At 50.8% G+C, this 18,775-nt stretch overlaps 1 protein-coding gene across 1 annotated transcript in view; it reads left to right on the top strand.

The window, feature by feature from the left end:
* ABCA3 (ATP binding cassette subfamily A member 3) overlaps positions 1-14,336 on the top strand; it is a 92,969-nt gene extending 78,633 nt beyond the window's left edge. The window contains exons 24-30 of the mRNA XM_015419928.1: positions 61-195; positions 3,022-3,216; positions 4,847-5,034; positions 7,094-7,264; positions 8,306-8,493; positions 11,109-11,182; positions 12,844-14,336. Of these exons, the coding sequence (XP_015275414.1) occupies positions 61-195; positions 3,022-3,216; positions 4,847-5,034; positions 7,094-7,264; positions 8,306-8,493; positions 11,109-11,182; positions 12,844-12,975 (1,083 nt within the window). The 3' untranslated portion in view covers positions 12,976-14,336. The remainder of the gene's footprint in view (positions 1-60; positions 196-3,021; positions 3,217-4,846; positions 5,035-7,093; positions 7,265-8,305; positions 8,494-11,108; positions 11,183-12,843) is intronic.
* Positions 14,337-18,775: the final 4,439 nt, after the last annotated feature.

Genomic DNA, 18,775 nt, shown 5'->3' with positions numbered 1-18,775 from the left:
CCCCCCCTGCTGCTACGGACCTGGGCAGGAGTCTCATTTGTGGCCTTTCCCTCACAACAGGTGCTCTTGCTGAACAAAGTCCCCGTGTTGCCAGAAGACCGGGACGTCGCTGATGAGAGAAAGAAAGTCTTGGAGTCTCCGCCAGAAGCCATTTCGTCCCTGAACAGTCCTCTGGTCATCAAGGAGCTCACCAAGGTGAGTCGAAGCCTCTGTGCTTCCTGTGCAGTTTCTAAAGCTGAGCTTCTATATCAGTTTGTTTATTGTGGCATCTTTAGGCTGACGAGGATGGGGTTCGAACCCACACATGCCCAGCACACTAGGACTCACCTTCCTTATGCTGAAAACGAAAGCAGGACATTGCGCCAGGGCTGGCGTCATTCAGTAGCACCTGTCCAACTGAGGTCTTGAATGTAGTTTAACAAGCAGGTGCTTGTCTAAGTCACCTTTGGCGGGCCACGATTACCTCTAGGCAGCCAGCTCTCTCATTGTGAGGTGGTGGAGGAAAGTGCTATCAGATTGCAGCCGACGTATGGCAGCCCTGTCTGGTTTGAAGAAGAAGAGATTGGATTTATACCCCGCCCTTCACTACCCAAAGGTGTCTCAGAGCAGCTCACAATCTCCTTTCCCTTCCCCTCCCCACAACAGACACCCTGTGAGGTAGGCGGGGCTGAGAGAGCTCTGACAGAAACTGCTCTTTTTCAAGAAGAAGAAGAAGAGATTGGATTTATACCCCGCCCTTCACTACCCAAAGGTGTCTCAGAGCGGCTTACAAACTCCTTTCCCTCTCCCTCCCCACAACAGACACCCTGTGAGGTAGGCGGGGCTGAGAGAGCTCTTGACAGAGACTGCTCTTTTTCAAGAACAGCTCTGACGGAACTATGGCTCGCCCAAGGTCATCCAGCAGCCGCAAGTGGAGGAGCGGGGGAGACAAACCCGGTTCTCCCAGATTAGAGTCCGCGCACTTCACCACGACACCAAACTGGCAAGGCAAGAGACATTCAGGGGAGATTCGCCCTTGCCTGCCTCTGCAAAGCGACCCTGGACTTCATGGCTGGCCAGCCCTGCTCCGCTTCCGAGATCGGACAAGCTCAGGCTAGCCGGGGCCATCCAGGGCAGGGCAGGTGGTCAACCAGGTGATGAGCACAGGTGTTGCGTGCAAGCAGGTTGGCTGATAAAGTTTGGGGGAGGGGGAGGGTGTTGGGCCGCTCCCTGTTTTGGGACTAACTGGCGTAGCTGAACCTAACGTGAGGCTAGCGGTGGTGCCACTGAGCATCCGTCAAGTGCTTAAAGGGGTTACCTCGTACAACCTCAGTAATCCTTACGATCACCGGATAAGTAGGTCAACGTTATTAATATCCCTGTACAGCAGACAGGAAGCTGAAGGTGTGAAAAGCGTAGTGGCTTGCCGAAGGCTACAGGGTGAGTTCATGCGAAGGGCGGGATCTGAATGGGTGCGTCCTGGCTCACGGTGTCGTCCATTCAGTTTTATTATGACGATCCAAGATCGGGCAGTACATTAATACGTGACATGTGCAATACCTGCATAAACACGACTAAGCAATAAATACAGACAAGAGCTTAGAGGGATAAAATGGATTAAAATTAAAATACATTTAAGGTTTCTTAAAAGAGGCGGTCATCTTCTGTCTAATTAAGCTGGCCGTGGCACAAAATCTTAGGCGGTCATCTTCTGTCTAATTAAGCTGGCACAACATCTTGCTACCTCGGCAGTAATTTTCATTGCAGAAATCAGCTAAAAGGGGAGTGGAATAGGATTGGTTAGACCTGCCTGGACAGGCGGCGATAATTGGAGTCATGTGTTTTGTCAGAATCTCATGATAGAACTGGCAGAACAGAAGCACGTGCTCGATTGCCCCGACTAGCACAGATTTACAAGGGCAGATTTACAAGTACATCCAGGATGTGAGCATATCTCCCCTCAAGGAGAGCAGAGGGGGAGGGCGTTAAATTGTGCTAACTGGTTTAGTCTCAGCGCCATCCTGGAAACTGTCGGAAAGCATCAGTGCATTTGAAACACGATAGATGAAAGCAAGAGAAGGAAGCCACTTTGATTTGTTTATTTAGTTCAGTGGTCGTCCGCCTTTCTCGCTGAGACTCAAGGCAGATTACGAGATCAGGAAACAGTGCGATAAAGAAGCATAAGATATGGAAGAAGGGACTCGATGTCAGGAACCGCAGGGGGACTTGGCTCCAGCACTGTTGGAGGTGTTGTACATATTAGATTCCATGTCAAAAATGAAGTCAAATGAGGAGGAAGTTCTTGTATTTTATTGCAATGAAATACGGAAAACAGTTAGGCCAAAGGACCCATCAAAACTGACTGCTTTCTTCTCAGCATAATCAGGAAAAAGGCCTCAATTAATAGGAAAACAATTAGACCAAATAGTTAACCAAAAATTGACAACTTTCTTCTTTTTCTTCCTCATCTTCTTCTTGAGCATATTCTGAACATATTCAGGAAATACATGATATTTTATACATGGACTGACATCATCAAGAAAACAATATTCAAACAGCATAATTGGTTACAAAAGACAGTGGTAATGTGAGTAATAATCCTCTGATTGGCCAGATATAAAGAAACATATATCTACATCAAACTAAGTGTTTACTTAACCTAACCTAAGGATTCTTCATATCAGACTAAAATCTTATCTGACCCAGACATTGAAAGGTTTGCCCTAAAAACTACAGAATCATGAACTTTGTACCCATTATGTTGTCTGCTAACAATATCAGACCTACAAGAGGAAAGCCTTCTATATAACAGGCCTTTCTAACATCCTAATAAAATATTGCTTAAAGAATAAATCTATAAAAACTAAAGAAATATGAATATGAACAATCAAGAAGAAAAAACCTATATATGAAAATCTTTATACTCCCATTCATACTACAGAGGGGAGCTGGGGATCGACCCACCTGCCTGAGCTACCACACAGTGGACAAGCTCTGGCTCGGTCCAAAGTGCCTCCCTACCTTTCGCTTCTGCTCTTCCAGGTGTACAGCAGCAGTGACTCACGGCTAGCTGTGGACCGGATCTCCCTGGCTGTCAACAAGGGCGAGTGCTTCGGCCTCCTCGGCTTCAACGGGGCAGGCAAAACCACGACCTTTAAGATGCTGACGGGGGACGAGAGCATCACGTCGGGAGACGCTTATGTAGACGGCCACAGCATCTTGGCCAATATCAAAAAGGTAACCCGTGGAGGGGGCACATAGGTGAATATCCTGCCCAACCCATCAGAATCCTGCCATCGATCTGCATGATCCTTTTCTACTCTGGCAATTTCTAAAGATGGGTCACTGTGTTAGTCTGTCTGCAGCAGCAGAAGAGAGCAGGAGTCCAGCGGCACCTTCAAGACAAACAGAAAAAGTGTGCAGTGACACACGAAAGCTCCTGCCACAAATCTCGTTTGTCTTTACGGTAGGGTTGCCAAGTGTGTCTTCGCCGGGAGCAGGGGGCTCCCAGCCGGTGTCTGGTTCGTGCGTGCACATCACCCGGAAGTGACGGGAGGACGCCAGGCACGCGCGTCACCATAGAGTTTTCCCTTGTATGGCCATGGCCCCGCCCCCAGTGTGCCCGGCGTGCCCACGTCACTTCCTGGTGACGCGCACGCAGGGGTGGGGTTTCCCCCGGGGCCCGATTCCGCGGCGTCGGAAATCGGGCCTCCAAACTGGGGGTTTACCCGCCCCCACTTGGCAGCCCTACTTTACGGTGCTCCTGGACTTTCACTCTTTTCTAGCACTTTCTAAAGGTCGCCTTCCTGAGCCCTACTCTTTGTGCCCCTCCCCGCGGAGGGGAGGCGGGTGGCAATGGCTGCTTTCTCCTTTGTGGAAAGTGACATGTCACCGTATCAGAACACACGCAGCCCGTCAGCGGAGCATGTAGTGGTTCACCAGGGATATTTCTTCTCAGGAAAATAGCACAGGGGGCGGCGCCAATGTTCCCTCTAAGCTGAGTTAGTGTGAGCTGGCTCACAGTTTTTTAGCCTCCGGCTCACACATTTTTGTCTTAGCTCAGGAAGGATGGCTCCAGGGCAAACGAATTTATGCAGTAGCCAAATTGCTCGCTCACAACTTTAATGCCAGTCGCTCACAAACTAGAATTCTTCCTCACAAGACTCCACAGCTTAGAGGGAACATTGGGGGGCGGCCTAAACCCCTTCTCGCTACAAGCCTGGGAAGTAGGGAACTCCCAGAAGACATCTGTGACCCGATCCAGGGACACGTCCAGGAAAAATACAACGTGTGGTTAGTCCACATAGGAACGAGACACAGGCTGTGGCCCAGTGATAGCGCTCCTCCTCTTCAGTCCCTGGCATCTGCTGTTAAAGGAACTGGCCTCACAGGGCTTGGAAAAGACCTCGCTCTGCTTGAGTCCCTTTTTTGAAGAGATAATACTGAGCTAGATGGACCAATAGGCTGACTTAGTACAAATCGGCTGCGTGTGTTTGAAAGTCCCTTGGCATGGCTGAGCGTGGGGAAGTAAAGCTAGGCCCGGAAGGAGCTCAGCTCCTTCACTACCATGTATTGCATTTTTGGGGTGCAAATTTGACTCACAAGTAAGAAACCATCATGGCTGCTGTGGGGCTCTTTTTGTAGCAGGAACTCCTTTGCATATTAGGCCACACACCCCTAATGTAGCCAATCCTCCAAGAGCTTACAGAGCTCTTCTTACAGGAGCTACTGTAAGCTCTTGGAGGATTGGCTACATTAGGGGTGTGTCGCTTAATATGCAAATGAGTACCTGCTACAAAAAGAGCCGGTTTCAGTCAAAAGGGCAACGACTGACACAGTGTCCCTCTGCTCCGTCTCTTGGGTTCAGGTCCAGCAGCGGATTGGCTACTGCCCTCAGTTCGATGCTCTTTTGGACCACATGACTGGGAGGGAGACCCTGAGCATGTATGCCCGGCTGCGGGGCATTCCCGAGCGCTACATCGGCAGCTGCGTGGAGAACATGCTCCGGGGCCTGCTGTTGGAACCCCACGCAGACAAGCTTGTCCGAATGTACAGGTGAGGCGGGAACGGCGTCACCCTTTTTGTCTGTGGTGTCGGAGGTGCCAGAGCTGGAAGCCCAGACTGGGACAGCAACTTCTGCCGTGTCATTGCAAGACCTTGGATGTGGGCAGTGTGGCTTCCCTCCCCCCAGACTGCCGCACATCCCACATCCCAGGTGGCTGGGGAGCACCAGCAGAGCTCACTGCAGACATTTTGGTGCCCGTCACGGGAAATTCGAGTGCTACCCCCACCTTCGCACTAATGAGCACAAGGATACAGCCCATCTCGCAGGGCTCTTTTTGTAGCAGGAACTCCTTTGCATATTAGGCCACACACCCCGAATGTAGCCAATCCTCCAAGAGCTTACAGTAGCTCCTGTAAGAAGAGCTCTGTAAGCTCTTGGAGGATTGGCTACATTAGGGGGGTGTCGCCCAGGGCTCTTTTTGTAGCAGGAGCTCCTTTGCATATTAGGCCACACACCCCGAATGTAGCCAATCCTCCAAGAGCTTACAGTAGCTCCTGTAAGAAGAGCTCTGTAAGCTCTTGGAGGATTGGCTACATTAGGGGGGTGTCGCCCAGGGCTCTTTTTGTAGCAGGAGCTCCTTTGCATATTAGGCCACACACCCCGAATGTAGCCAATCCTCCAAGAGCTTACAGTAGCTCCTGTAAGAAGAGCTCTGTAAGCTCTTGGAGGATTGGCTACATTAGGGGGGTGTCGCCCAGGGCTCTTTTTGTAGCAGGAGCTCCTTTGCATATTAGGCCACACACCCCGAATGTAGCCAATCCTCCAAGAGCTTACAGTAGCTCCTGTAAGAAGAGCTCTGTAAGCTCTTGGAGGATTGGCTACATTAGGGGGGTGTCGCCCAGGGCTCTTTTTGTAGCAGGAGCTCCTTTGCATATTAGGCCACACACCCCGAATGTAGCCAATCCTCCAAGAGCTTACAGTAGCTCCTGTAAGAAGAGCTCTGTAAGCTCTTGGAGGATTGGCTACATTAGGGGGGTGTCGCCCAGGGCTCTTTTTGTAGCAGGAGCTCCTTTGCATATTAGGCCACACACCCCGAATGTAGCCAATCCTCCAAGAGCTTACAGTAGCTCCTGTAAGAAGAGCTCTGTAAGCTCTTGGAGGATTGGCTACATTAGGGGGGGTGTCGCTTAATATGCAAATGAGTACCTGCTACAAGAAGAGCCCTGTAAAATCTCGCGGTCATTTCACTGAGCCTTGTGCACGAGAGCATCCCCAGCCGCTTGTGCCGTTGTCTCTGCCACCGGGCTCTCCTTCACCGTTTGCAAAATCTATCACCTGGGCCTGTGGCTCAGTGGAAGAGTATCTGCTTGGCACGCAGAAGGGCCCAGGTTCAATCCCTGGCATCTCTTTTTAAGGACCAGGCAGTAGGTGATGGGAGAGACCTCAGCCCGAGACACTGGAGTCTGAGTAGACAGCACTGGCCTTGGGGGTCTGATTCGGTGTGAGGCAGCCTCGTGCGTGTGGGTTTGTGCGTACTCACCTGGAACCGCCCCCACAGCAAGGCTGAAGGACTCTGAATTGTGCCTTTGTGAACTTTGAAACGGGATGATCGGGGGTACTGTTTGTAGACAGTTTAAATTTAAGCTTAAAAGAAAAGTATTAACTTTAAATGCTTGACTCAGTTAATAATGTCATAAATGATGGAAGACTGAATGCAACTAAGCTAGTTGGAGGATCCTCCCCTCTTGGGATTTTAGTTAGTAGTGGGTTCTTTGCTTTATCCCGTAAATGTAGTGTTCCCGCCCCCTTTTCTGTTGTGGTTTTTGTAGTGATATAAAAAAAATAAAATAAATCCCCTTCCCCTGGATCGGAGCCGGGAAACGGAACCGCACTGGTTCTCATGCGAGAGAATCCGCCTGCAGGGGTTTCAGAGTCCGTTGTTGCTAGGGAGGTTGTGGGCCGTGACTGTTTCCCCGCCTGCCAGAAGGGCCCGTCATGCTCACCTTGGTGGTTTCATACAAGACGGGTGAAATCCGCCAACTTCTCTCCCTTCCCCGTCTTCCTGTGGGGCCCCCCCCCCCCCCCATGGCTGCTTTTCTCCCTCCGCAGCGGTGGCAATAAGCGGAAACTGAGTGCCGGAATCGCCCTGATCGGTGGGCCCCCCGTCATCTTCCTGGACGAGCCCTCCACAGGCATGGACCCCGTGGCCAGGCGCCTGCTGTGGGATGCAGTCACCAGGACACGGGAGTGTGGAAAATCCATCATCATCACTTCCCACAGGTAGGCACCTCTTTCCTCTCTGTGGGCCAGTGAGGGCAACGGAAGGAGGAGGACCACGAGGCCACCGAGCCTGTTTGGAATCACTTGCCGCTCAGAGCAGGGGGCCAATAGGAAGACCTGTGCCGACACTGCTAGGTTTGCCCAACACCTCCAGGGACCACTAATGCCCTCATTAACAAATGACACCATAACAAAATTTCAAAAGTAATCTGCTACCTACACAACGGCTAGATTCAAGCCCAGTAACACCACAGAGAGCTTATTTTGGGGGGAATAAGCTTTTGAGAGTTAAAGCTCGCTTTCTCAGATATGTTGGAATGGAGATTTCTGAGTCCTTCTATCTACACAAGAGTGCGTTCATGTGCATGGAATATTTCAGTGAAGCTGGAAAGGTGGTCAAATTGACAGTGTTGCTTGGGGCCCCCCCCCCCCCCCCAGCCTCAATCCCTCATCTGTTAATTGGGAATAATCTACCTTCCAGGGTTGTTGTGAACAAAAACTAGAGGGCTGCCAATTAAAAGTGCTGCATTAACCAGAGAGAGAAGCCCCATTCTGATTTTGTGGATTGCCTCCTGGAAAGCTGATGGCTTCTCTGTCAGCAGATCTAGAGGTGGAGAGACCAGAGGAGCTGCCAGTCGATTGGATTCCTCAAGCATACCTAGTTCTCTGTCTTGCCAGAATCCAGATCCATACAACCCTGGCACTTTTGCGACATCCCACAAATTCTGTTCCTTCACTGCTCAAAGTCCTTTGTAGAAAACTCTTAATGTTCTGTCCTTTCCAAGAAAACCCAACCAAACAATATCGATATTTACAAATGGAAAATAGTGCTGCTACTTATATGACAGTCAGCATTTGTATAGCACTTTGTGTGTTCAAAGCGCTATACAAGTGCTAACTGTTATATAATCAGCAGCACTATTCTCTGTGTATGTTCGCTTTCTCGTTAATCATTACAACAGCAGCCCAGCAAGGCAGGTCAGTAAGGCAGTATTGCCTCTGTTCCTGCCCGGTGACCTTCCTCTCGTCTCTCCCTTTCAGCATGGAGGAATGCGAGGCCTTGTGCACCCGACTGGCCATCATGGTCAACGGGCAGTTCAAATGCCTGGGCAGCCCCCAGCACCTGAAGAGCAAGTTTGGCAGCGGCTACACCCTGCTGGCCAAAACCCAAAGCGACGAGGAGGAGAACCTGCAGGCCTTCAAGACGTTTGTGGAGAAAACTTTCCCAGGTAGGTTGGCACCTGTGACCAATGTTCCCTCTAAGCTGTGGAGTCTCATGAGCAAAAATTCTACTTTGTGAGCTACTGGCATTAGAGTTGTGAGTGAGAGATTTGGCTCCTGCATAAATTAGTTTGCTCTGGAGCCCTCCTTCCTGAGCGAAGACATAAATGTGTGAGCCGGAGGCTAAAAAACTATGAGCTAGCTCACACTAACTCAGCTTAGAGGGAACACTGCCTGTGACACCACACAGCCCAAGCTGGCTGCCATTCTCTCCCCCCCCCCCTTTCACTGAGAAGGGAAATCTTTAGATACACCACCTTTCTTCATTCGTGCCCACCCTTGGAACCGCAGGTGTGCAACCAGTGACCACTCAAAGAGCCAGCGTGGTGTAGTGGTTAAGCACGGCAGACTCTCATCTGAAGAACCGGCTTTGATTCCCTCCTCCTCCTCCTCCACGTGAAGCCTGCTGGGTGACCATGGGCCAGTCATGGTTCTCTCAGAGCTCTCTCAGCCCCACCCACCCTACAAGGTGACTGTCGTGAAGAGAGGAAGGGAAGGTGATTGTAAGCCGCTCTGAGACTCCTTAGAGTAGAGAAAAGTAAAGGTAAAGGTTCCCTTGCTCGAAAGCCAGTCGAATCAGACTCTAGGTTTGCGGTGCTCATCTCCGTTTCAAAGCCAAAGAGCCAGCGCTGTCCGAAGACGTTTCCGTGGTCATGTGGCCAGCATGACTAAACACCGAAGCGCACGGAACGCTGTTACCTTCCCACTGAAGTGGTCCCTATTTATCTACTTGCAATTTCTTGCTTTCGAACTGCTAGGTTGGCAGGAGCTGGGGCCAGAGACGGGAGCTCACTCCGTCATGCGGCAACTCGGGTCTCGAACTGCTGAACTACCGACCTTCCACAGCCTGCAGTTCAGCGTCTTAACCACTTGAGCCACCGCAGCTCCTAGAGTAGAGAAAAGCAGGGTATAAAAACCTTCTCCTCAAAGAGCTCGGCTGAGAGGATTCCATCCTGGCCAGTTACTGCAGTCAGGAACGTTCGCTGGCTGCGATCCCACACACTAAACAATCCACTTTCAGTGCACTTTCCAGCTGGATTTCACACAGTAAAATCCAGTTGGGAAGGGCATTGAAAATGGATTGAAAGTAGATTATTCAGTGTGTGTGACCGCAGCCACTGAGACTGATTTCAAAAAACAGGATCACGAAACTGCGGGGAAAATGAGGCGAAGCCGTGGGTTAAAATGCCGCCACACGGCTTCAAGTGGGAAGTTGACCCATGGAAACGGGGCAAAGGGAGGCGTGACGGCGGCGCGGCTCCTGGTGCGAAATCAGCCTGTGTTTCTTTTGTAGACATTGGAGTTTAGCAAAGCAAATGTCACGGGGTCGACCTCTTACAGCTTGTGTGCTCCCAGTAAGAAGAGCTCTGTAAGCTCTTGGAGGATTGGCTACACTAGGGGTGTGTGGCCTAATATGCAAAGGAGCTCCTGCTACCAGTAGAGCCCTGTAAAATGTTTCCCTCTGTTTTTCTGTATTTATGCTTTGCCATTTCATCCATCAAATAGTTGGTGGGCACCACATGAACGGAGGGACACCCTTGACATCCCCGGGAACCCCTGGGCTTAGAAAAGTGTGACTGCTTAGAACGGCAGAGTTAATCTGTTAATCTCTCAGTTGCCGCAGTAGCCAAAATTCAGAGCGAAGAGATCAACAGAGAGCCGGTATAAGAAAGCCCATATGCAGCTTAACATTACTGATCATTGACGTGCTGATTAATAATCCGCACAGTTTACACGACCCAAACACCGTTGGTTGCAAGTCTGTTATTGGGAAATGGCACACATGAGGTCTTGGAATAAGCAATAAATATACCCAGAAGTAAAAGTAAAGGTAAAGGTTTCCCTTGCTCGAAAGCCAGTCGAATCCGACTCTAGGGTTGCGGTGCTCATCTCCGTTTCAAAGCCGAAGAGCCAGCGCTGTCCGAAGACGTTTCCGTGGTCATGTGGCCGGCATGACTAAACACCGAGGCGCACGGAACGCTGTTACCTTCCCACCGAAGTGGTACCTATTTATCTACTTGCAATTTCTTGCTTTCGAACTGCTAGGTTGGCAGGAGCTGGAACTAGAGATGGGAGCTCACTCCATCATGCGGCACCCGGGTCTCGAACTGCTGAATTACCGACCTTCCACAGCCTGCAGTTCAGCATCTTAACCACTTGAGCCAGAAGTACCCCTCGCTATTTTTTTAATGCACTGGCATAAATCTGTGCATGACCGGCACATGGATTTCTAGCAGATGCTGACCTCTATAATTTCCCTTTATGGAAAGCATCTCTGAGCAGCCCTTTAGCCCCGACAAAATCTTTGCCTGCAGTTCCCTTTCACGTACCCATTATTCTCACATCCCACCCATCCCCTCCAGCAGACTTAAAGGTTTTATTCTTTAGTTCAAACAGCCGTATCTGGTTCTGCACTGAGCCATCTTTGGCCCTGGAGCTGCAGATCACGGACCCCCGTCTCTGCCGGCGCACCAGTTTTTTTATTTAAAAGCCTTGTGCTTCTTCACTTCTCCTTGCTGCCAACCAACTTTGCAAGGGTTTGATTTTTTAAACTCTCTTCTAGGGAGCATCCTGAAGCACGAACACCAGAGCATGGTCCATTATCACCTGACCAACAAGGATCTCAGTTGGGCACAGGTAAGGGCTTGGCAGCTGGAACGGCGAACGAGCTAACCATGGCTCGCAGTTGCAGGGTTCTTTTGGTCGTGTGTTCTTTCTATCCCCCCCTTGCTGCCCTGGGCCTGGACAGAACATAAGAACATAAGAGATGCCAATGTTGGATCAGGCCAAAGGCCCATCCAGTCCAACACTCTGTATCACACAGTGGCCAGAAATACCAGTGCCATCTGGAGGTCCACCAGTGGGGCCAGGACATTAGAAGCCCTCCCACTGTTGGCCACTCCCCAAGCACCAAGATGACAGAGCATCTCTTGCCCCAGAGTCCCTATCTATACCTTGTGGCTAATAGCCCCTGATGGACCTCACATAACAGGGGAGCACATGGTTCCGCCACAGCCAGGGAGGGGATGCCTCTTGAACACGTGAAGCTGCCATTTATCAAATTGGACCCTTGGTCCATCCAGATCAGTATTGTAAACTCCGACCTGCAGCAGCGCTCCACGGTTTCAGGCCGAGACCTTCCGCGTCACTTGCTTCCAGATCCTTTGACTGGAGATGGCAGGGAAGGGACCTGGAATCATTCTGCATGCCAAGCAGATGTTCTGCCCTTAAGCCATGGCCCTCCCACATGGGGAGTACCTGTTTTTAGGGGGGAGGTAATACCAAAGGTTTTATGATTACCTATATGAAAAAAACAACACATTTTAGCCTCTTTAATTTAAGGGTACCCAACGTGGTGCCATGCGGGCGTATGGTTCCCGCTGACACCCTTTCTGGTGCCCGCCAAGTGTTTTAGAAAGTGGGCGGGGCCAGGTGTGGCTTTTGCCCAGCAAGGCTTCCGATTGGCCACTGGAGATTTGATTGGCTGTGCGTATTTTCCAGAATGTTGCTTTCGCAGCCGCTGCCACCACCGCAACACAAGCGTCTTCTCCGTGTGACTGAAAATAAGCTGCAGTGGCCATTTTAGGGCTGGCTCCACCTCCTGCAGCAGCCATCTTGTGGCTGCGCCCCCCCCCCCGTGCCAGAATTCCGAAGGTGCTCAAAAAGGTCGGAGACCCCTGGTCTAGTGGATCGAACAGATTTTTGGCTGAATTGCAGCTGTAACTGTTTTGCTTACGATGCTCTGAAATGGCTCTGTGTCTGTTGATCGCCTCAAGGAAGTAATAGCCACATTAATGGAAGCGGGGATGTGTGGAAGAGGGGAAAGGCCTGGAATATTTAGTGAGTGATTTCTTTTTTTTCTTTTTTTTTAATACCATACGGGGAAAAGAGCATCTTTCCTCTTTTTATCGAATGGTGGCTTCTTTTTTTTATTTAAAGATTTTTATTGTTTTTAGACAAAAGGTTAACAGTAAAATCGAGAACAGTGTAAAACACACATCTTATCAACTTACATTGTAACAAACCTCAAAACTTGTTGTTGTCCGGTATCTAATATATATAAAATAAAATAATATTAATAATAATAAAAGTATAATATTAAAACATATATACAGTGAAGTAGCTAAACAAGGAAAATAAGTAATAATAATAACGGTGCAACATACATTTGAAAAACACACTACAGGAATTAAGAATAATGTTACCATATTTGTGTACAGAAGATATGTATTCATGAGCCTTCGGTTCAATAGGCTTCTAACTGGGGTTTCTTTTTGTGCTTGTGGCGTAACTCCCAGGTGTTCGGGGCGCTGGAGAAAGCCAAAGAGAAGTACCACGTGGAAGATTATTCCATCAGCCAAATCTCCTTGGAGCAAGTCTTCATGAGCTTCACCCGTTTCCAACACTACACAGAAGATCGAGGGAAATGAGGCGGGGCTGGGGGGGGGGTGAGACCCCCCCCAGCTTCGCGGGACTGACCTCCTGCCTATATATATAGTATACATAGAGACAGTAATTTATATTATCAACCATGTCTTCAACAATGCAGGAAAAGGGCGGACATTCTCACCGGGCGGCAGGGGCCGGGTGGGGGGACCCTTGCCGGTCACGGTTCCGGGATCAAGAATGAAGAGCGTGCGTGGGGGCGAATGCGTTTGCGTGCTAGGGTGTATGTCTGCATGTGAGAAGCGCGGGAAGTGACAGCGAAGCGGCTGCCTTCCCAGGCAACCTGTGAATCCCACTCGCGCTCCCGTCACCTTGAAGCCAACAGAGAGGACCCGATTCCTCCACTGTGCAAAAAATTAACTCCCGGTCCTCTGGTGTCTCGGTACTCGGCATGTTTTCCGCCAGGGTACGGGCTTCTCCGTCCCTCCAGAATTCCCGCTGGATTGGTGCCGCCATCATTGACTTCCGCTTGCCTCTCTGTGGGGGCACTGACAACGCACACACGTCCGGCTGCGTCTGTATGTGCGAGGAAACGCCTCCGTCCACGTAGCCATCCGTCCAAGCCTCATCTTCGACCAGTCGCCTCTTCCCAGTCTGGGAAAGCCCGACTGGGTTTCCCACTCTGAGTCTGGATTGGATGTAAGGCATTTGTTTTTAAGACGTGTGTGTGTGTGATACATTATTACTTTTTGGGAAACTCTGAGGCCCAGTTCCGCACTGACGCCATCCTCACAGGAATCCCAAGAGGTGCCTCTCCTGGGGAGGGTCGCCTATACCCAGTCCTGCCCCGCTCGTGGCCCTCTTCTCTAATTTGCCTTTGGAAGCTCATTTGCGCACAAGCTCAACAGCCATTCCAAAGGTGGATTTCTGCCGCGGTTTAAAGAGACGTCGCTCGGCAGTATCAGCTTCTGAAAGCATTAGTCCGCTGGGGATTCTGCAGAGGATATTCCTAGCTGGTTAAAACGCCCTCGGACAGGCTTTGTTCATTCTGTCCGCCGCTCCTGCTTGGCTTATGCCGTGAGTGGCTAAGCAAGATGAGATTTCAGAATCCTATTAACCAATCACGGCTTGAGTGCCGGAAAGCCTTCTGGAGTTAGGCGGGCCATTTGTTGTGCAATAGGCAGCTACCGCTTCAAAAGGGAACAATTGTCCCCCCTCCCTGCTTTCCCCCCTGAAATGTCTAGAAGAGAGTGGCAGCCGGCCACCACCGCATGAACCAAGTTTGTACAAAGCCTGGGCTTGAATCCTGTCAGTGATGCTTTGTCAAAGTGCTGTTGCCTTAGCAACAGAGCAGGAAACGGCTCGACCCTGTGCCTCTCTAGCAGATCTCGCCTTTAACCCAGAAATCTCACCACAAGGTGAGCAATCCAGGCTGTTCGTGTGTTTGCCGGAGGCATCGGCCTTCTGTCAGCTGCCTCACTCCCCCCCCCCATTTTTGCCCCCTCCCCCCCCCCCCCCCCCCAGCACAGCCGTACGGTGGAGTGGAGGTACAACCTGTGGGGGAGCGGGAGTTCTTGTTTTTTTCTCCATGGTGGTGCTGTTTTGCCACCCTGGGGTGTATCTTGAAAGCATGAGTGATTCTGGGGGATTTTTCTTGGCTAAGGCAGCATCTTCTTTCCAAAATAATAGCACCTGTGCTCAGAGGCAGTGCTTTCTTTACAGAAAACGACCGCGGTGTGGAAGGTAAAGGGTGTGAGCAAGGTTTTGTCCCGTATTCGAAAAAAGAAATCCGGTGACTAGATTCTGTAGGGCCAGGTGGCTCCAGCTCCACCTATAGCCTTAGGGCAACGCGGTCTGTCTCCTTGTTGGGGGGGACCCAGACAGGTGACGGGGGGGGGACACCATCAGCAGTTTGGGCAAGAAACAGGAAGCGCGTACTCCCACTCCCCAATCTGGTGTTAGCAATGGCTCCTTCTTCTCACGCGCCTCTGGAAAAGCAAGTACCAACCAGTCCAACAATTACAATAAATGTTTTTGAGAGTCTGCCATCTCTTCCCCTTCAGAGGAGTCAAGCCCACTAATGTGGGATTTTATTTTCCAAGCAGCGAGGAGCCCAAATTCCTGGCCCACCCACCCAGTGGCCTGAGAGATGATCCAATACACCACATGTTGGGGGGTGACTGTGGTTACGCTGCCTATGAGTGGGATCTGGGGTCTAGGAAGCCTTGGCTTTCGTATTTTTTTTTAATAAAACAAGTTTAGAGCCCCAAAGGCTGTGCATGAAAGCTTGAAGAGTTTGGGGCAGAATCTTCTAAAATCACAGAAGATAGCCGACTGGCTAAGAGGGCCTTCCAGCGCTCACAGGACAGATTTTTTCACTGCTATGCATAACACAACTGTCCACATGGGCAATCGAAGTGGAATGAATCATACCATGTGCACATTGGCTGCATGTACTTAGGAGGTTTCCTGCCAACCTAGCAATTCGAAAGCAAGAAATTGCAAGTAGCTAAATAGGTACCACTTCAGTGGGAAGGGAACAGCGTTCCGTGCGCCTTGGAGTTTAGTCATGCCGGCCACATGACCACGGAAACGTCTTCGGACAGCGCTGGCTCTTCGGCTTTGAAACGGAGATGAGCACCGCAACCCTAGAGTCGGAGTCGACTGGCTTTCGAGCAAGGGAACCTTTACCTTTACTTTACTTAGGAGGTTAATTTGGGCTTCTCCCAAAACAGAGCTTGATTCTCTTAGCCCAAGACATTCATGACTACCTTCACTGTCGGTCTGCCCGCCCCAACCCCCTACTTCTTGGCTGAGCAAGTGCAGGAGTCCATGTGAACTTTATGGGAAGAACTGTCATTATCCAAATCACTTTGGATATCAAAGGGGCCTCTTTCAACTCCCTGTTCTGCTCAGCTTTGGGCTCGTCTGTGGTGGATTTAAGCCATCACACCTGATGGCTGCCTGAGTGGATTCCGGAAACGGAGGAAAAGACAGTCTCTGAAGTTACGGGCATCTGACTAGCTCTCTTTAAGTGATTTGCCATCTGAGTCCTGGCAGGAGAAAAAGTGAGGAAGGAACCCAACAGTTACGTTCTGCTCCTCATCCCATTTCAGTTTTTTTGAGTTTTAAAGGCATGGACTGGGGCTGTGTTATTTCCGTGACACGCAACTGACGACCCAGTGGCCCCGATAACTTTCCCGTGGATGCTCCTTGATTTCCTCCGGTGTGCCTGCGAGATGAAAGAGAGTGCTCAGAAAGAGCGGGGTTGTTCGTGACATCTGAACGTTGCATAATTGCTCTACAAATAACTATGCATGTTCCAAGAAAGGCCCACAGCCTTGCCCCTTGGCATACCTCAAACCGTCCAGGGCGCATGTCTGTGCATGGTTTGTCTGTTCTGATCTGTGAGGGGAGGGCCCGATGTTGTGGTGGTCTGTGCTAAAGGGCCCAGTGGGCAGCGCCGATATCCCCTCCCCCATCTCTGGCTCCCATTCACAATACCAGGCCACCAAAGAGGGAATTCAGACAAAGGGATATCAGGTGTGTGTTCCTTGTCTTTTATATACATTTAAGTGTGTTGCCTTTTATTGTCCTTTGTTCCCTGTGTAGTTTGGTGTAGCGGTTAAGTGTGCGGACTCTAATCTGGGAGAACTGGGTTGGATTCCCCACGCCTCCACTTGCAGCTGCTGGATGACCTTGGGCAAGCCATAGTTCTGTCAGAGCTGTTCTCGAAAAAAGAGCCGTTTCTGTCAGAGCTCTCTCAGCCCCACCTACCTCACAGGGTGTCTGTTGTGGGGAGGGAAAGGAGTTTGTAAGCCACTCTGCGATTCCAAGTGAAGGGTGGGGCATAAATCCAATCTCCTCCTCTTCTTATTTTCCATGTTGGCGACCATGTTCCATCTGGTTTGGCCAGGGAAAGCCTAGACCGCTTTGGTACCTTGATGCAGACAGTCTGAACGGTCCCCCCTGTTCCCATTAATGAACAAGGGGGCACAGTTGACCCCCATGTTTTCCTGCGCGAGCCTTGTTGAACTGACAAAACCTGCTGCTACCAAAACCTGCGGATGAAAGTGGCCATTCCGGCTTGCTTCGCGGTTTGGCTGCTCGGTAATCGGGAGGGCCGAGTTGAATGTCGGAAGGTGAGCATTTCATGCTCTGAATGACCCCGCTCGCTCCCCTAAAAAAAAAAACAACCCTTGCCCTTCTGATGCCGTTGAGCTCCTGGTTCCTGCCCCAGGTTGCTTTTGGTGCAGAGAAAAGGGTGCTTGTTAGCGATGTGACCCAGCCTATCAGGAATCACGTAGCCTGTGTGTTACAGGGCCACGTAGCTGCTCAGATTTGGCTACACAAAAACACCATGAAGACCATATCAGAATGAGGGCCGCGCTTCATGCCCTCTGAATAGGGGAGCGTTATAACTGAAAAGAGGGAGTGCCTGTTGCAAGAAGCCGTTGATTTCACGTGGGGTGTGTGGCTGCGGCAGTGACTCCGGGTCCCCCGATGGACCTTTGCCCACTAAGACAACTCCCGCTTTCAGGGGACATGCCCTATCCACCCCTGCCCAGCGTTCCCTCTAAGCTGAGTGAGTGTGAGCCAGCTCACAGTTTTTTAGCCTCCGGCTCATGCATTTTTATCTCAGCCAAGGAAAAGACAGCTCCAGAGCAAACCCAATTTATGCAGAAGCCCACTCGCTCGCTCACAGCTTTAATGCCAGCCGCTCACCAAGTAGAATTTTTGCTCACAAGACTCCACAGCTTAGAGGGAACATTGCCCCTGCCCCCCATTTTGATTGGCAGAGGCCTGAGCTCTGCTGCGCAGAAACTCTGTGGAATGAATTTGGAGGGTGATCCTTACAGGCAGAGGGAAGTGTGGCGCAGGTGTTGCTGAGCAGTTGGCGAGCCCTTTTTGTTTCCTTCCCTCATCATGTTGCAGAGAGAAGGCCTGGACCGGGGTAAATGTTGAGCTGTATTGATTTCACGATCAACGTGTTTCCCTCACTGTATTTGCTTGTAAACAAGACTTTGAGCAGACGAGGTAGGGAGGAGGGCTTCTCGAGGAGGGCTCGTCGGCCCTCAAAATCACTCCCGGTTTTAGATCCCAATCATGTTCCCTTCCTCAGGCTTGCCAAACGTGGTGGACGGATGTGTCTTCTATTCCCTGAACACTCCAAGGGATACAGTCTAGCCAGCTGTTGGCAATCCAGTCTCCCTGAGGTGTAACTTTTGAGTTTTAGGAGGATCTCGGGGGGGGGGCAATTGCGCTTGCCCAGCCTCCTCTTCTGGATGGCGCTCGCTCTGCCACGGAGATGAACCAAATATTGTTTTCCCCTCAAGCAGAGGCAAAGCACCAGGGTGAGCTCGCCCTGCTTAATTGTCATTGGGCTCCTGGTTAAAGGTGGAATCGGAAAGCAAGGCGGCAGCCCCGTCTGGCTGCATTCCCGAGGGCAGGCTCTCTTCCTCTTGGAAACCGTGCAAAGCATGCCTTAGACCAGGGGTCCCCAACATGGTACCCGTTGGCACCTTCCCTGGCACCCAAGTGCTTTTAGAATGTGGGCAGGGCCAGGTTGGGCATTTGCCTAGGGCAGCTTCTGATTGGCCATTGGAGATTTGATTGGCCATGCAGGTTTTTTTAAAAAGATGTTGGTTCGGTAGCAGCGGCTACCTCGGCACAAGGACTCCCACGGTGTGACTTCAGGTAAGCCACGGCAGCCGTTTTTGGGGCTGCATCCCCCCACACTGTGTCAGAATCCCCAAGGTGCCCCCGCAGGCTCAAAAAGGTTGGTGGGTGACCCCTGCCTTAGACCATGGCCCAAAATCCATTGCAGCCTTCAGGGCTTTTGCA

This window comes from Gekko japonicus, unplaced genomic scaffold (genome assembly GCF_001447785.1).
Source record: "Gekko japonicus isolate JY-2015 unplaced genomic scaffold, Gekko_japonicus_V1.1 scaffold3722, whole genome shotgun sequence".
Lineage (NCBI taxonomy): Eukaryota > Metazoa > Chordata > Lepidosauria > Squamata > Gekkonidae > Gekko > Gekko japonicus.
This window is presented reverse-complemented; position numbering and strand designations above follow the sequence as displayed.